This window comes from Gopherus evgoodei, chromosome 19, assembly GCF_007399415.2.
Source record: "Gopherus evgoodei ecotype Sinaloan lineage chromosome 19, rGopEvg1_v1.p, whole genome shotgun sequence".
NCBI classification, from domain to species: Eukaryota; Metazoa; Chordata; order Testudines; family Testudinidae; genus Gopherus; species Gopherus evgoodei.
This window is the reverse complement of record NC_044340.1, coordinates 1,131,767-1,145,130: the sequence shown is the minus strand read 5'-3', so window position 1 is coordinate 1,145,130 and position 13,364 is coordinate 1,131,767. Positions and strand designations below refer to the sequence as shown.

Below are 13,364 nucleotides of genomic sequence, written 5' to 3'. Positions count from 1 at the left end.
AGACGGACATGCACAATTGCCTACACCCAACTGCGCACATGGCCGCGCACCCTCTGGTCCAGGCAGGCCGATGCTCACTGACCCCGTGGCCCCTGCACACTCTTGCATGGCCCAGCCCTGCCCTGCCCACCCTGGGCTCTGGGCCTCGTCCCTCGCTGTGGGCAGACAGGCGCAGACCCAGAAGCTCTGAGCCCAGCAGCAAGCAGCTGATTATTTTTTTACAGCTAATCTTTCAAATTGCAATTTGTCTGGGACAAGCCAATCCAGGGCCTGCCCTGTCACCCAGCCAATGGGAGCTTAGCCCAGCAGCTCAGCCAATCAGGGCCCAGTATTCTAATGGCCCACACCTTTATCAGAGAAATGTTGCTTCTCCTGAAGTTAAACTTCTGTGGCAGGGACCTGGGTGCAGGTGCTCTGGGGGCGCCTGGGGTCAGCCTGGCCAACCGGCCCCGGAATCACATGGGCTTGGGCCTCAGCCCCGGACAGCACCTGGCAAGGTGCTCCCAGACCAGCCTGCCCCCCGGGAGCCCGCCTGGGTCACGTGGCTGCCGTGGTGCCTGCTGCCTGGGCAGTGCCAGCAGCTGACGCCCAGGCTGGGCTGTAAGGAAGCAGCAGGATTGTGGCCAGCTGGCTCGGCCCCCCACTGAGCCGGGCTGCCTGGGATGGCTTTGCTAGCACGTGGCACGCAGCTGGGGCGCTAGGGGCTGGCTTGGTGCATTCGCTGGCCTCTGCCAGGGCGAAGCAGCACCATGGACTCCAACCTGCAGGGGACATTCCTGCTCAACAGCCCCTCGCTGGCCCCCTTCCCGGAGGCGAAGGCCCCCATGTGCCAGTACGCGGTGCAGAACTCCTTCTACAAGCTCAGCCCGCCAGGACTCAGCGCCCAGCTGGCAGCCGGCACGCCGCACGGCATCACTGATATCCTGAGCCGGCCAAACAGCAGCCTGCTCTCAGCCTACCCCCACACGGGCGGCTTCAATGGCCTGGGCTCCCAGCCCGTCTACTACGGACCCCAGGTGGGGCCCTTTGCGAAGGTAGGGAGCGACTACCCGTCTCGGGGCAGGGATTCCTGGGCAGACCCCGGCCAGGACTGGCGAGGAGGCCGACCGTGCGGCAGCGGTAAGTACCTGGTGCAGCACCACAGGCGGGGGGCTAGCAGAAGCCACACGCTGATGGGGCCCCATGGGCTCGGCAGCATGAGGCCAGATGCAGAGGTTTGGCTCAGCAGTCCCCATCAACCCATGCCCCTACCAATTACCCCAGCCCAGCCCTTCTTCTCCCCACAGCCCGGACTCTGCTCCCTGCCTGGGCAGCAAAGCCACTGCTGCTGCCATCCTGGGGCAGGTGCCAGGCACTTGTGGCAGGGCCATCCCCCACGGGACCATGCTGCTGGGGCAGTCAGAGACAGCTCCCCAGGGCCCAGCCCTGCCCCCTCCACTGTGCCCAGCCAGGACCCACTCCGAGGCAGGGCTGCGAGGGCCCCGGAGCTGTGCTCAGAGGCTGGTGAATGCCCGTGCTGAGCACCATGGCAGGTGCCCGGGAAGGATGGTAGGTGACGGCACAACGGCTTGCGTGGGCCACCGCTGCTGGGACCCAAGTCACTGTTACACACCAGCTGGGGGGATTTGGGGAGAGTTTAGTGCCGGACTAGGGCAGGGCAGAAATCAGTGTCCTTCCTCCTGCACGAACAGAGCTGAGCTCTCGCAAGGAGAGGGGCTGAGCCTCAGAACCCTGAACTAGGGGCAGAGCCCCCCTTCCCCTGCCCCCGCTAGGTGCCTGCACGGGCGGGAATGCTGCTCTCTTTGCCACCAGCGCAAGCTCCAGGACGTGCTGCATTCAGCCCACGGGCAGGGAGAGGAGCTGGCTCAGGGACTACCTGGCTCAGGGGAGAGGGTGGGACAGCAGGACTGGGGCAGAGCCTACAACCCCCTGCCCCCGCAAGGGATGAGTTGGGTGAGTGCTGGGGGGAGGGGGTTGATTGATCCCCACCCCCCCTTAGGGCTCAGCACCCAACATGGGCCTTGCAGCCACAAGCTCCTGTCCCAGAACCCCACGGCGGCCAGCATGGGGGGAGCCGAGGCCCTGAAGGACGGGCTGCCCTGGGGCACTTCCCCACTGCTCGTGCTAGCACAAGCCCTTGGGCCACGAGTGGCTGCTTTAAGCCAGCCAGAGCAGCTGGCCCTGACTTGGGAGCAGCCAGGATGGGCGCCTACAGGTGCATGACCCACTGGCCGCATGCCCCTGGCCGGCTGGGCGAGGCAGCATGTGCGCCCCACTCGCTGCCGGGCACCAGGGTGCCCTGTGGCACGAGGGCTGCTGGGCCTCTCAAGGGCATTATGTGTCACTTGTGGGGGTGGGGCTGGGCCCCCGTTTCCCTGATGGAGGCATGGGGGTGCCCATCCCATGTGGCAGTGATGACAGCATCCGAAACAGGCCCAGCAGGTGCCAGACCCCACTCAGGGAACAGAATGGCGCACCCAGTACAGGGTGTTACTGTCACCCTGGGGGCTCGGGGGACAGGGAGCAGCCCGCTGAGGGGGGTTACTGTCACCCTGGGGGTGTGTGCGTCCTGCTCTGGGAGGGTGTTACTGTCGCTTTGGGGGGGGTTACCAGCTCCCTGGGGACGGCTGCAGGGCACATTCCCCTCTGGGAGGTTACTGTTACCCAGGGGGCATGAGGCATGTCCTGCTTGGGGGGGGGTACCGTCACCCCAGGGAAAGGGGGGTCTGTGGTCCACAACCCACTCTGGGGGGGGCTAGCATTAGCCTCAGGAGGGGGCTGGAGGCACAACTCCCCTGGGCTCCGTTAGGGCTCCTCACGTCCTGCCCAGCTACACCCTCTGGGGCAGTAGGTGCACCAGCCCCCTGCACTGACCGGTCCCCTCCCTCCGCCAGCCCCGGCTCACCTGGCCGACAGCATCCACAAGAAGAAGCACACGCGCCCCACTTTCACCGGCCACCAGATCTTTGCGCTGGAGAAAACCTTCGAGCAGACCAAGTACCTGGCAGGGCCTGAGCGGGCACGTCTGGCCTATTCCCTTGGCATGACCGAGTCGCAGGTGAAGGTGAGTGAGGGCCCGGGGCCAGTGCTGGGACTCAGGGGCCGGGCTGCCCAGGGCTGTCTTGTTAAAGGGGCCAGTGGAAACTGACCCGAGCCCCCTCAGGGCCAGGCTGGATCCTTAAGCAAACTGGCCTGTGTGGGGCGCTGGTTCACTGGGCACTGAGGGGCCTGGCCAGGGCAGCGGGGCTGGTCAGTCCCCAGCAGCAGGGAGCTGGGATGGGGGCCCATCAGCTCAGTGCAGCCCTAACGCACTCCCCATCCCGGGCCAGGTGTGGTTCCAGAACCGACGGACCAAGTGGCGGAAGAAGAGCGCGCTAGAGCCCTCGTCCTCCTCACAGCGGGCGGCGGGTGAACGGGCCGCCTCTGAGACTGAGGACGACGAATACAACAAGCCCCTAGACCCCGACTCGGACGACGAGAAGATCCGTCTGCTGCTGAGGAAGCACCGGGCTGCCTTCTCGGTGCTCAGCCTGGGAACCCACAGCGGCTGAGCCCCCAGCCCCCTGCAGTGCCTGGCACTGGCCCCATGCCCAAGATGCCTGTGCACCAGCCTGCACGCTGGCTGCTCAGAGCCAGAGACACACAGAGCAGCGCCCGAGCTGGCAGGGGCTGCTCTGAGCGGGAGGGGTCGAGCCTTGAGGTACAGGGTCCTGGAACCTGCCTCCTCCCCGGCTGAGTTGTGAGGGGACAGGAGCAGCCCTGACCTCACAGGAGCTGCCGGCGCAGCCTTGGGCCATAGAGCCAGGCTGCGAATGGGAAAGGGGGGCTCTGCCTCTGTCACTGCCTCATGCTGGGAGGGGGCTGCCTCCAACCTGGGCAGAAGGGAGCCGGGCTCCAGCATGTCCTGGGCTGTTGGTGTTACAGACCTTGCTGGGCCATGAGCAGTGATGAAATAAAGGTCTCAGCCCCCCGTGCATCTGGGCAGTTATTTGACTGCGGCGTGTCCGTGGCTGCAGCTGGCTGGGGCGGTAGCAGAGTGTTGACGGCTAGGCTGCCTGGTGATGGTGGGGTGGGGGGAGGGTTAAACTGTAATCCATTTTACCCTGCACTGAGCAAAGGGTCCCTGCGGGGGCTGCACCGAGAGATAGCTGGCCTGGGCCTCGGCTCAGAACACAACTGGGGGGAGGCGCTGCGGACACTCACTGGGGAGCAGCCAAAAAGATGCTGGCACTGCCATGGTGATGCTGGCACGCAGTCCTGACAGCACTGCTGCGAGGAAGGGCGCAGTCCAGGAGCCACCAGCACTAGATTCTTGTGGGTACATTATTAATTAATTAATTAATTTGAAGTTTGACCTGGGGCGTTGCCCCATCTTTCCTCATTAGCCCAGCCCTGCTCTCTGCCCCATGGACTCAGCAGGCCCTGTGTGCCGTCACCTTGCTCACGCCTGCGTCAGTGCCGGTCACTGGCCCAGAAGCACCAAACCCACGCGGCTCCCTGGCTCAGTCGCACCCGCCCTGCGCAGCTCCATGCAGGGTGGGTACTGCGGCAGGCGGGGTTTGAAGCCGAGGCCGGGCCAGTGGCGGTTGCTGTGGCACTGTTCATGCACAGGCACTAATGCTGTGGGTGCTGCACCCCTGAGCCATGGAGACCCAGCCCAGCAGTAAGGGGCGATGGCCAAGGGGTGCTAGGGTGCTGCCCAGACAGACCAGGTGCAGCATGACCAGTCCCAGGTGAGAGGTTAGGCCAACAGCTGCAGAGACACTGTTGTACACCAGCCTCTCCGAGCTGGGATGCTGTGGGGAGCAGGGTCAGCACCCCACAGCACCGGGAGGGGAGCTCCAGGTTTCTTTGCAGCAGGTAGCTCTTGGGTGCTCAGCGTACCCTGAGCTACTGCATGAGGCACCAGTTCAAAAGTCACTCGTTAGGCCTCTTGTTGGAACATATTAGCAGCAAATAAATACCATTTATCTTGGGGCGGTGAGTGAAAGCCCATTCACCTGTCGCGGCCACACGATTGATGCTGTGTCAATAGCAAAGGAGTGTTTACTGCCACTCCAGCCTGCGCACGGCCTCCATCCGCCCTGTGCACAGGTCACAAGCGGGTGTGTGCAGAGCAGCGTGTGAGGGCACGTGTGCGGTCATCCATGCTAGGCCCTTAGTTGGCTTGTCCAGCCCCTCTTGGGCACAGCGCTGCCTGCAGGGTGCGTACGGGCTGCCCCCAGGGGGCTGGGCTGGCCTGGCCAGGCCTGCACTCAGAGCTGGAGTCAGGCTTGCTGTGAGGTGCACTGGCGGGTGGAGGTGAGCTGCACACTGTGTCCAGTTGAAGTACTGACACAGCCCCTGCACCAGGGGATGTGTGCACACTTGTGCAAGCAGGTAACATTCCCATGTAAAGACGGGTCTCCTGCTCCTAGTGCACCAACCACAGGCTGGCCAGAATCTGACTCTGCAGCCACGGGCCTGGGTGCGGTAGCCCGTGGGGGGGGGTGAGTACTTTGGAGTGGGTCAGAGGGGGAGGCTGTTGTCATACAAGCCAGCCACACTGCAGCTCTTTTCCCGTGGGGTTGGGCTTTCCTCTCAGTTCCAGGCATTGCAAACTGGTGCAGGGGGTTACAATGCCACTCAGATTTGGCCTGGCCGCCCCTCCGTCATGTACAATAGTGCTGGTGGGGAGCTGGCCACAGCCCTAGGACAGGAGCTCCCGCTGCAGGGTGAGGGCGGGGCAGGCTACTGTTCCACCCCCCGGGAGGGATTAAGGTGGCGATGCCAGGGCAGAAGGTGCTGCGGCAGGTGCCAGGAGGGCGAGGCAATGGTGGAGGAGGAGGTTGGCCTGACTTTAGGTGTCTCCCCACAAACAATTTGGCCCCTGGGTGAATTGCAAAAAAGACAGACTGTAGTTGGTGGGTCACCTTGGTACACGGTTTGGGCCTCATGGTGTTGGCCATGCCAAGGCAGGGGGACAGGGGGCCCTGGCCAGGCACATGCAATGGGCCTGGGCACCCCCAGTTGTGAGCCATGTGTGCGTCACTGTGCACTGGCAAATAACCAGCCCCGATAAGCTCGCCCACTTTCCAACGGTACGAGCCAATGACAGCGGCCAGCTGGGAGCAAACACGCTGCAGCGTCCCGGGGAGGAAATCGATTGGAGATAAGGTGTTGTGGGCCCATCATATAGCGATTAGTAGCGAAGGGGCACCTTTTAGCCAGGCAGCACAGCCCAGCTGTCATGACCCACTCGGGGCTGGACCCCAACGCACCCCCAGCAGTCCCCGCCAGTCCTCACAGCCCTGCACTCACCGCCAATGCAATGCAGCCTCAGGATTGCAGCACAGCCTGTCTGCTGGCGCCATGGTACGGCCCCCTGCCCAGTCCCCTCACCACGGTACACCCCCCCAGTGCCACTGCCTAGCCCCCCCATGCCACGGCCCCCTGCCCAGACCCCCTAATGCCACAGTCCCCTGCCCAGTCACCCCAATGCCACTGCAAGACACCCCCCCCAGTGCCACTGCCGAGCCCCTCCCATATCACGCCCCCCTGCCCAGCCCCTAAACCCAACGTCACAGCATGGACACCCCTGCACAGCCCGGCCACCCCACTGCCATGGCACGGCCCCCCCTGCCCAGCCCCCCCGCCACGGTATGCCTTCTCCGCAGTGCGATTGCCCAGCCCCCCCATGCCACAGACCCCTGCCCAGACCCCCCCAATGCCACTGCAAAGCCTCCCCAGTGCCACTGCAAGGCTTCCCCCATACCACGCCCCCCCCATCCCAGTCCCAAACCCAATGCCACAGCATGGACCCCCCCCTTCCCCCCACACACAGCCCAGCCACCCCACGGCCCCCAGCTCCACTGCGCAGCCCAGCCCGTGAACACCCAACCTGACTCTACAGTAATACCAACACAGCCCCAGGCCCTACAATGACCCGCCACTCCCAGCACAGCCTGGCTCCTGGCAGCACATCCTAGGTGAATGACGGGCTACAGCAAAATCTCTGTTGTGGAGCTCCGGGGGAGCAGGGCGGGATCCCGTCAGGGTTGGGGGCCGCCCCAGGGAACTCCACTGGGGGAGGTGGCCCAGGTGACAGGTTGAGGCCTGTGGCATGGAGACTAACAGGGCCCCATGAGCCTGGCCGGGCTGCACGTGTGCAAAGCCCCCGTCCCCAGGGCGCTGCCGCTGGCTGCCCAGCCCTGGTGCCAGCGCCGCTCCCAGGCTAGGGAGGACTCCGGCCCCGCCAGGCTCCGCTGCTGGCTCCAGGCGCACAGGTGCCGATGGCCAGCCCTGTGCTGAGCCTAACAGGCCGCACAGCCCCATCTGGAGCATGCATGAGCCTGGCCAGGTGAGTTGTGACCATCTGTTGGGACAGAGCAACGTAACTGTCCTGAGCCCCCTCCCCGGGAGCCAATGCCTCTTCCCCCAGCACCAGGCTCCTGCCGGCTCTGGCCCTGGCATCCCTCCCCTTCGCCCTCGATCTCCACTCGGGCCCTGTGGCGCCTGCATTCACGTACCTCCCTGCTGCCAGCCTCTCCCTTGGCGCCACTCCTCCTTGAACTGCCCTGGCTCCCTCAGCCTCTCGTGAGGGGCTGAGTCCAAAGCCAGGCGCCTGGCAGAGAGGGACTCACAGCACAGTCCCCTTGGCTGGCCCCACTGTGAGTACAGACCCCACCCTCTCAGTGGGGTCCCCTAAGTGTCTGGGCCAGCACTCCCTGGCCCTCTCCCACGTAAGGAAGAGGTGCCAGGGGCAGCAACCCTGCCTGCCTTGTGTCCCACTCCTCCCGGGGTGCAGGCGAGGCTGAACGAACACCAGCGACAGAAGCAGCCCCAAAGAAAGCTGGGGGGGGGGGCTTACACCAGCATGCCAAGAGCATCGTGCCCAGGTCCTGTCCAGAAACTCAGGTAAGCTGGTGGTTGGAGAAGCCAGGCCCTAGGAATATGGGGCTCTCCCTGCAAACTCCTCTGGTCAGTGGGTTCTTGGGGGTCTTGGCAGCCCTGAGCCCCAGAGGCAGCCGCTTGGCCGGGAGCCTGGGCTCGGCTCTGCTCTGCGAGGAAGCTGGTGGGATATTTTTTTGACATTTTCTAAGCTGCCCAGTGTGGCTGACAATTTTTAATGTACTAACTGCCTGGTCCAGTGAGCTGATTAATTGGTGCTGGGGAGATCAATACAAAACAGAAAATTAAAACAATTTTAAAGTGATTAAGTAGTTTAACACCTGTCTGCTGCCACGTCAGCACTGGGAGACAAATAAAGCAGGTGGCAAAGGGCCTCCTCCAGCCAGGGAGAGTGACAAATAGCAGCTGTAGCCAGCCTGCCCCGGCTGGGCTCCTCTGCCTCAGCTCTTCCAGAGAGGCCGGCTCTGCCCCACGGACCACTGTTCTGCCAAGCAGGGCTAGCTTACTCCCTTCGCCTCCCCCTCCCCCCGCCCAAATCATCCTCTGGCCTAGCCATGCTCATGTCTCCAAGCCAGGCAACACAATGGGGCCAGAAGCACCCCCCCCCCAACAGATCTAGACGTGCAGCCATTGACTGGACACTACATAATGGTGCTGCTCTGCCTGCCCTGGGTTACACCTGGGCAACAGGGTGGAAGCTCCTCCCCCAGCCATGGGGCTCAGACAGTGTTCATGGCTAGGCAGGCCCCCCCATGTGGGGACACACTACTACCCTGAAAAAAATAGTCACCCCTTCCATTCCCTCGGTCCCCGCTTCCTGCGCCATCCACTGGTCACCTGCAGGGAGCTCAGACTGCTTTGATGGGTTTTGGGGGGGGTGTACCCTAGCCCAGACTGGCATGGACAGCCTATTGCCACTCTCAGCACTGGGGGCTGGCTAGGCACAGTCAGGACACTGCTATGTAGACGCTCACAGCACTGGAGGCCCAGCAAAGCAGTGCAGGGCACTGCTGGAGAGAAGCTCACAGCATCTGAGTGGGACACTGTGCTGGGGGGAGCTCACAGCAGGCTGTCAGTCCCTGAGTTTGCTGATTCCTCCTTTACCTCCTGAGCCAAGGCCGCAGGAGTGGTCTGTGCTCAGGCCTGCAGGGCCGTGGGACACGGACGCTGCCCAAGTTAGGCGTTCACAGAAAGGCAGGCTGGCAGCTGCTCCGAGCAGAGAAGCCTGACTCAGACAAAGTTTCCCTGGCCCCCAGCTCCCTGGCCGGCTGGGCTGGTTGTGTTAAAAGGCGATTGTTTGCGGGTGGTGAGCGCGGGCAGGCAGGCTGGCCTGGCAGGCAGATGGATGGTGTCTCCACTTCAATTCCACATCCCTTTTCTCCCAGACAAACCCTGTCGGATTTTCATAAATCAAAGCGCCACACTGTTTAATAAAAATTTATTGACTTACAAGTGATTATTTATCAAAAGGCCATTAATAGCAGCTCCCGGAATGATGTGTTACAGGGTGGTGCAGGGAGACTAATAGGAAATCAATGCCGGTAGCAGGGCAGAATGCAGATGAGGGGCCAAGTGCCCCCCGTCCCCATCTCCCCACTGCTGCACCAGCCAGAGCCAGCAGCAGCTGCCTTGTGGGCTGCCCAGAGCGCCCCCTGTTGATTTATCGTTTACAAATGAAATGATCGATACTTTTAATCTAGAGCTAAATTTATTAACTTTCCCATCGGAGAGAGACATATTGACTGGGGCCACGGGAAGGGGGGAGCACGCCAAGATGGATGGTAACCTGGCCAGCACGCACCTTGCCTGCCAGAGCCTGCCCAGGCAGCAGGCAGGAGCCGCCATCCTGGCTGGCGGGGAAGACATGGTGCGTGGCTCTGCAGCATGGAGACACTTGCAGCACCTAAGAGCTGAGGCCAGGAGCAGGGACTCCCCAGACATTACCACCGCAGCCTGTCTGCTCTCCTTACCCTGGGGGAGCAGGCCCAGGGCCCTGTAATGGTGAGGAGAAAGAATGGAGCCTTGTGATTAGGCACTCCTGGGGACAAGGCCATTGGCCATAAAGATCCCCCCCCCCCATTGCCCCGAGAGCAGGCACTTCTAAGCCCCAGCTGGGGCCTGGCATCAGAGCCACAGTGCCCAGGTAACTGTGCTGGCTAAGGGGGGTGCTGGAAAGCTTTGGCTGTCCTCGCATTCCGAGCCCAGCCTCACTGCATGGAGGGAAGGATCCAGCCATTGCTCTCCGCAGCCCCGCAGGCCAGGCCCACACACGAGCAATGCCTGAGAGCTGCAGGAGGCCCATGCTCTGCAGTCCTGGGGAATCTGCTGTGGAGAGACCTGGGAAAGGCCCAGCAAGGGGGGGCAGGTCTCGGGGGTGGGCACCAGGGCTGGAGCTGCAGGGGACTGGGCCAGGCTGGGGGGTGCTGCCATGGGCAGGCTGTGTGCCCCCCGAGGCTGCTCCCCTCCCTGCAGCAGCTAGGCCTCTCTCCTTCCCAAGCCCTTGGGGCAGGGTTCTGGTGTGGGGGGGAAAGGCCCCCCCTGCAGGGCCCGGACAGCATACACGGCTGGCTTTACACTGATTCCCCCGATCAGGCCCTGCGCCCAGCCGGAGCATGTTGAGTCCCGCGACCCCGCTCCCCTAGCCTAAGCACAGAAAGTCACGCGGCACCGATCCCCCGGTTGGAGTGCAGGGGAAGCGGCGCCATGGGACTTGCCACGCTCTGGCCGGGGGATCGGGGTCGCGGGGTTGCTGCGCTCCGGCCGGAGTTGCGGGACTGCAGGACTTTCCGTGTTCGGGCTGGGGGAGCCCAGACTGGCATGGACAGCCTATTGCCACGCTTAGCACGGGGGGCCTGACTGGGCACAGGCAGGGCACTGCTATGCAGAAGCTCATCACACTGGAGGCTCAGTGAGGCAGTGTAGGGCACTGCTGGAGAGAAGCTCACAGCACTAGCATCTGCACTGGTGCTGGGGGAGCTCACAGCAGGCTTAGTCCTTTCTCTCCCTGAGTTTGCTGGTTCCTCCTTTACCTTCCAAGCCAATGCCGCTCCATTTGGGGTTGTGGGGCCGCAAGGCTTGCCACGCTCTGGCCGGGGGATTGTGGTCGCGGGGCCGTGGGGATTGCTGCGCTCAGGCCAGGGGATCGGGGCCTCTGGGTTCCCCAGGTGGGGGAAGCAGCGCCACGGGACTTGCCGCACTCTGGCTGGGGGATCAGGGTCGCGGGGTTGTTGCGCTCCGGCCGGGGGAACCCAGACTGGCATGGACAGCCTATTGCCACTCTGGGGGCCTGGCTGTGCACAGACAGGGCACTGCTATGCTAGTTCCTACTTTACCTCCCAAGCCAACGCTAGGGGAGCAGGGGCCCGGGAGAACCCCGGCTGGCATGCGGCAATCCGAAGTGGCTCCGAAGACTGGGGCACCGCCCGGTGAGTACAAGCCCCACGGATCAGGCCCGCACTTGCTAAAGCCGGCCCGGAGAGCGTGACATGACCAGGTGTGTTCATGGAAGGCCCGATCCCTGCAGCAGTTCACAGCTAAAGCAGGAGAGCCTGGGAGACAGCGAGAGGCCAAAGGCCAGCAGCACAGCTAGCGAGAGCAGGGACACCTCTGTGGGGCAAAGGCCTCACTCACATCTGTTAGCAAAGGCTCAGCAAGGGCCCTGCCCCTTCCACCTGCTGCCTGGGTGACTTGCTCAGCTCTACACTGACCTCACTAGGTACTTGGGCCCCAGGCTTACGCCACCCCCCCACCCACCCACATGGGTGTCTGGTTGGGGGGCCTGGCACTCATGTAAGGTGACCAGATATTCCGATATTAGGGGCTTTGTCTTATATAGGCAGTTCCTCTCCCACCCCCACCCCTCAAGAAAAACTGTGTCCCCATTGTTCACACATTGTCTAGTCACCCTGGCTGCCGGTGGCCCCTCTGGGTACACAGGTGCCCTGGCCAGGGGTGCTTGGTGCTCAGGGTGACCTCCCATGTACTTGGGCCTTTGGAGTGACTCCCACTGGCTCTTCCTAACCCCACCTTAGAGGGGCCTAGTGGAGCAGCGCTGGAGCCCCTTGCCTGGGTTAAGCAGGCATGTTGGGGTGTGCAGTGCCCATGGCAGGGGTGCTGGAGTACAGTCCACTCATCTCCAGGAGGAAGGCCCAGCTGTGGAGGGGCCAGGCCCCAGGCGTTTTGTGGGAGGCTGGCTGGAGCAGGGCCTGGGGCAGGCCTCCAGCACAGCAAGGACTCACGATAGGGCTCCAGGCCTCAGTGCTTGGTGGTATCGGCGCAGGGGAGTGACAGCAGCCCAGCACTGGGGCAGAGGGAACAAGGAGCCAGGCCCTCCAGCCCCCTTGTAGGAGGCACAATAAACCAGACCAAGCCTCAGAGGGAGAATAGGGCTCTGGGCAACCTCAATCCAGGACCCCCTGCAGCTGGCCCAGGGAGATCCAGAGAGCTGAGGGCTTGAGCATAGCACACGGAGGCAGCAGTGAATTCAGGACTAACATGGGCCTGGGCCCAGGCTTACAGCACAAAGGGAGAACAGTCCCTGTGAAGCTGAGGCTGGGGGGTGCTCAGAGCCAGACACAGCACCAAGCTCTCCTGATGGGCAGGTGGGAATGGCTCTAAGGCTCCCAAGGGACTAAGCCCATAGCTCTGGGGATGCACAAGCCTGCCAGGCCCCCTCCTAAGCTGCACTGCCAGCCTTCCCCTGGCCATCCGTGTGCTGATCCCGTGAGCACTCACTGGCCCACTGCAGCTGAATCAGCACTTCTGGAACTTCTGGACACCTAACTTCCACTTCATAATCGCCAGCAGCCTCATCCCATCAGGGAACATATTCAGAGCACATGGCCAAGAAATTAGCCACAGAAATCCATCCAGCCACTCCCCTGATAAGGCAGCAGAGCCAGGGTAGAGGGGGACTGGCTGCCCAGTGGCCAGGAAGAGCAGCCCATCCCTTTTCACCTCCATTCCAAATCCAGCTACTCTCCTGTTCCCTGGCTGCTGCTCTCCAACCCATGCCTGGCCCAGCCTTCCCTGACTCCCTCCCCGTTAAGTCAGGTGATAGCCTCCCTGGCGTCAGGAAAGCAGGAGCCAGTGCTAGACTTTGCACTCACTGTAGCTTGGAGGATGCATAGCACAGAGCCGAGGAGAAACGGCTGCAGGACGGCTCCATGCCCTGGGCAGCCATGCCCACAGCACTCTGCTCAGACAGCAATTGGGGGGCTGGTGGTTCCAAGGAATGCCAGAGGCAAATGCACAAGCTGCACTCAGCCCCTGGCAGGCTCCACCTGGGGACCCTGGAGACTGAACTCTCCTCTCAACCTAGAGGTGGTCCTGCCATGCACAGGCTTTCCTTGTGGTGCTGTGGGATGTGAAATGGCTGATGCTCTCTACCCCAGAGTTGGTTGCATGTGTGGGGCTAAAAGAAGGGAGTGTGGGGTGCAACCCTGGGGCTGGAAGTCACGAAGGACACAGGAGAC

General features: G+C 62.8%; 1 protein-coding gene across 1 annotated transcript; it reads left to right on the top strand.

Annotated features, from left to right (window-relative positions):
* The first annotated feature begins 736 nt into the window (after positions 1–736).
* NKX6-3 (NK6 homeobox 3) lies at positions 737–3,884 on the top strand. Its single transcript, XM_030538131.1, has 3 exons — positions 737–1,119; positions 2,895–3,064; positions 3,330–3,884. Exons 1-3 carry the CDS (start codon positions 750–752, stop codon positions 3,549–3,551), a joined length of 762 nt encoding a protein of 253 aa, XP_030393991.1. The 5' UTR covers positions 737–749; the 3' UTR covers positions 3,552–3,884.
* Positions 3,885–13,364: the final 9,480 nt, after the last annotated feature.

Bases quoted from the DNA above. Each gene is read 5' to 3' on its own strand.
- NKX6-3 (XM_030538131.1), top strand. From the start codon at position 750: ATGGACTCCAACCTGCAGGGGACATTCCTGCTCAACAGCCCCTCGCTG. The intron at 1,120-2,894 runs GTAAGTACCTGG...TCCCTCCGCCAG, and splicing joins AGGCCGACCGTGCGGCAGCG to CCCCGGCTCACCTGGCCGAC. The intron at 3,065-3,329 runs GTGAGTGAGGGC...ATCCCGGGCCAG, and splicing joins TGACCGAGTCGCAGGTGAAG to GTGTGGTTCCAGAACCGACG.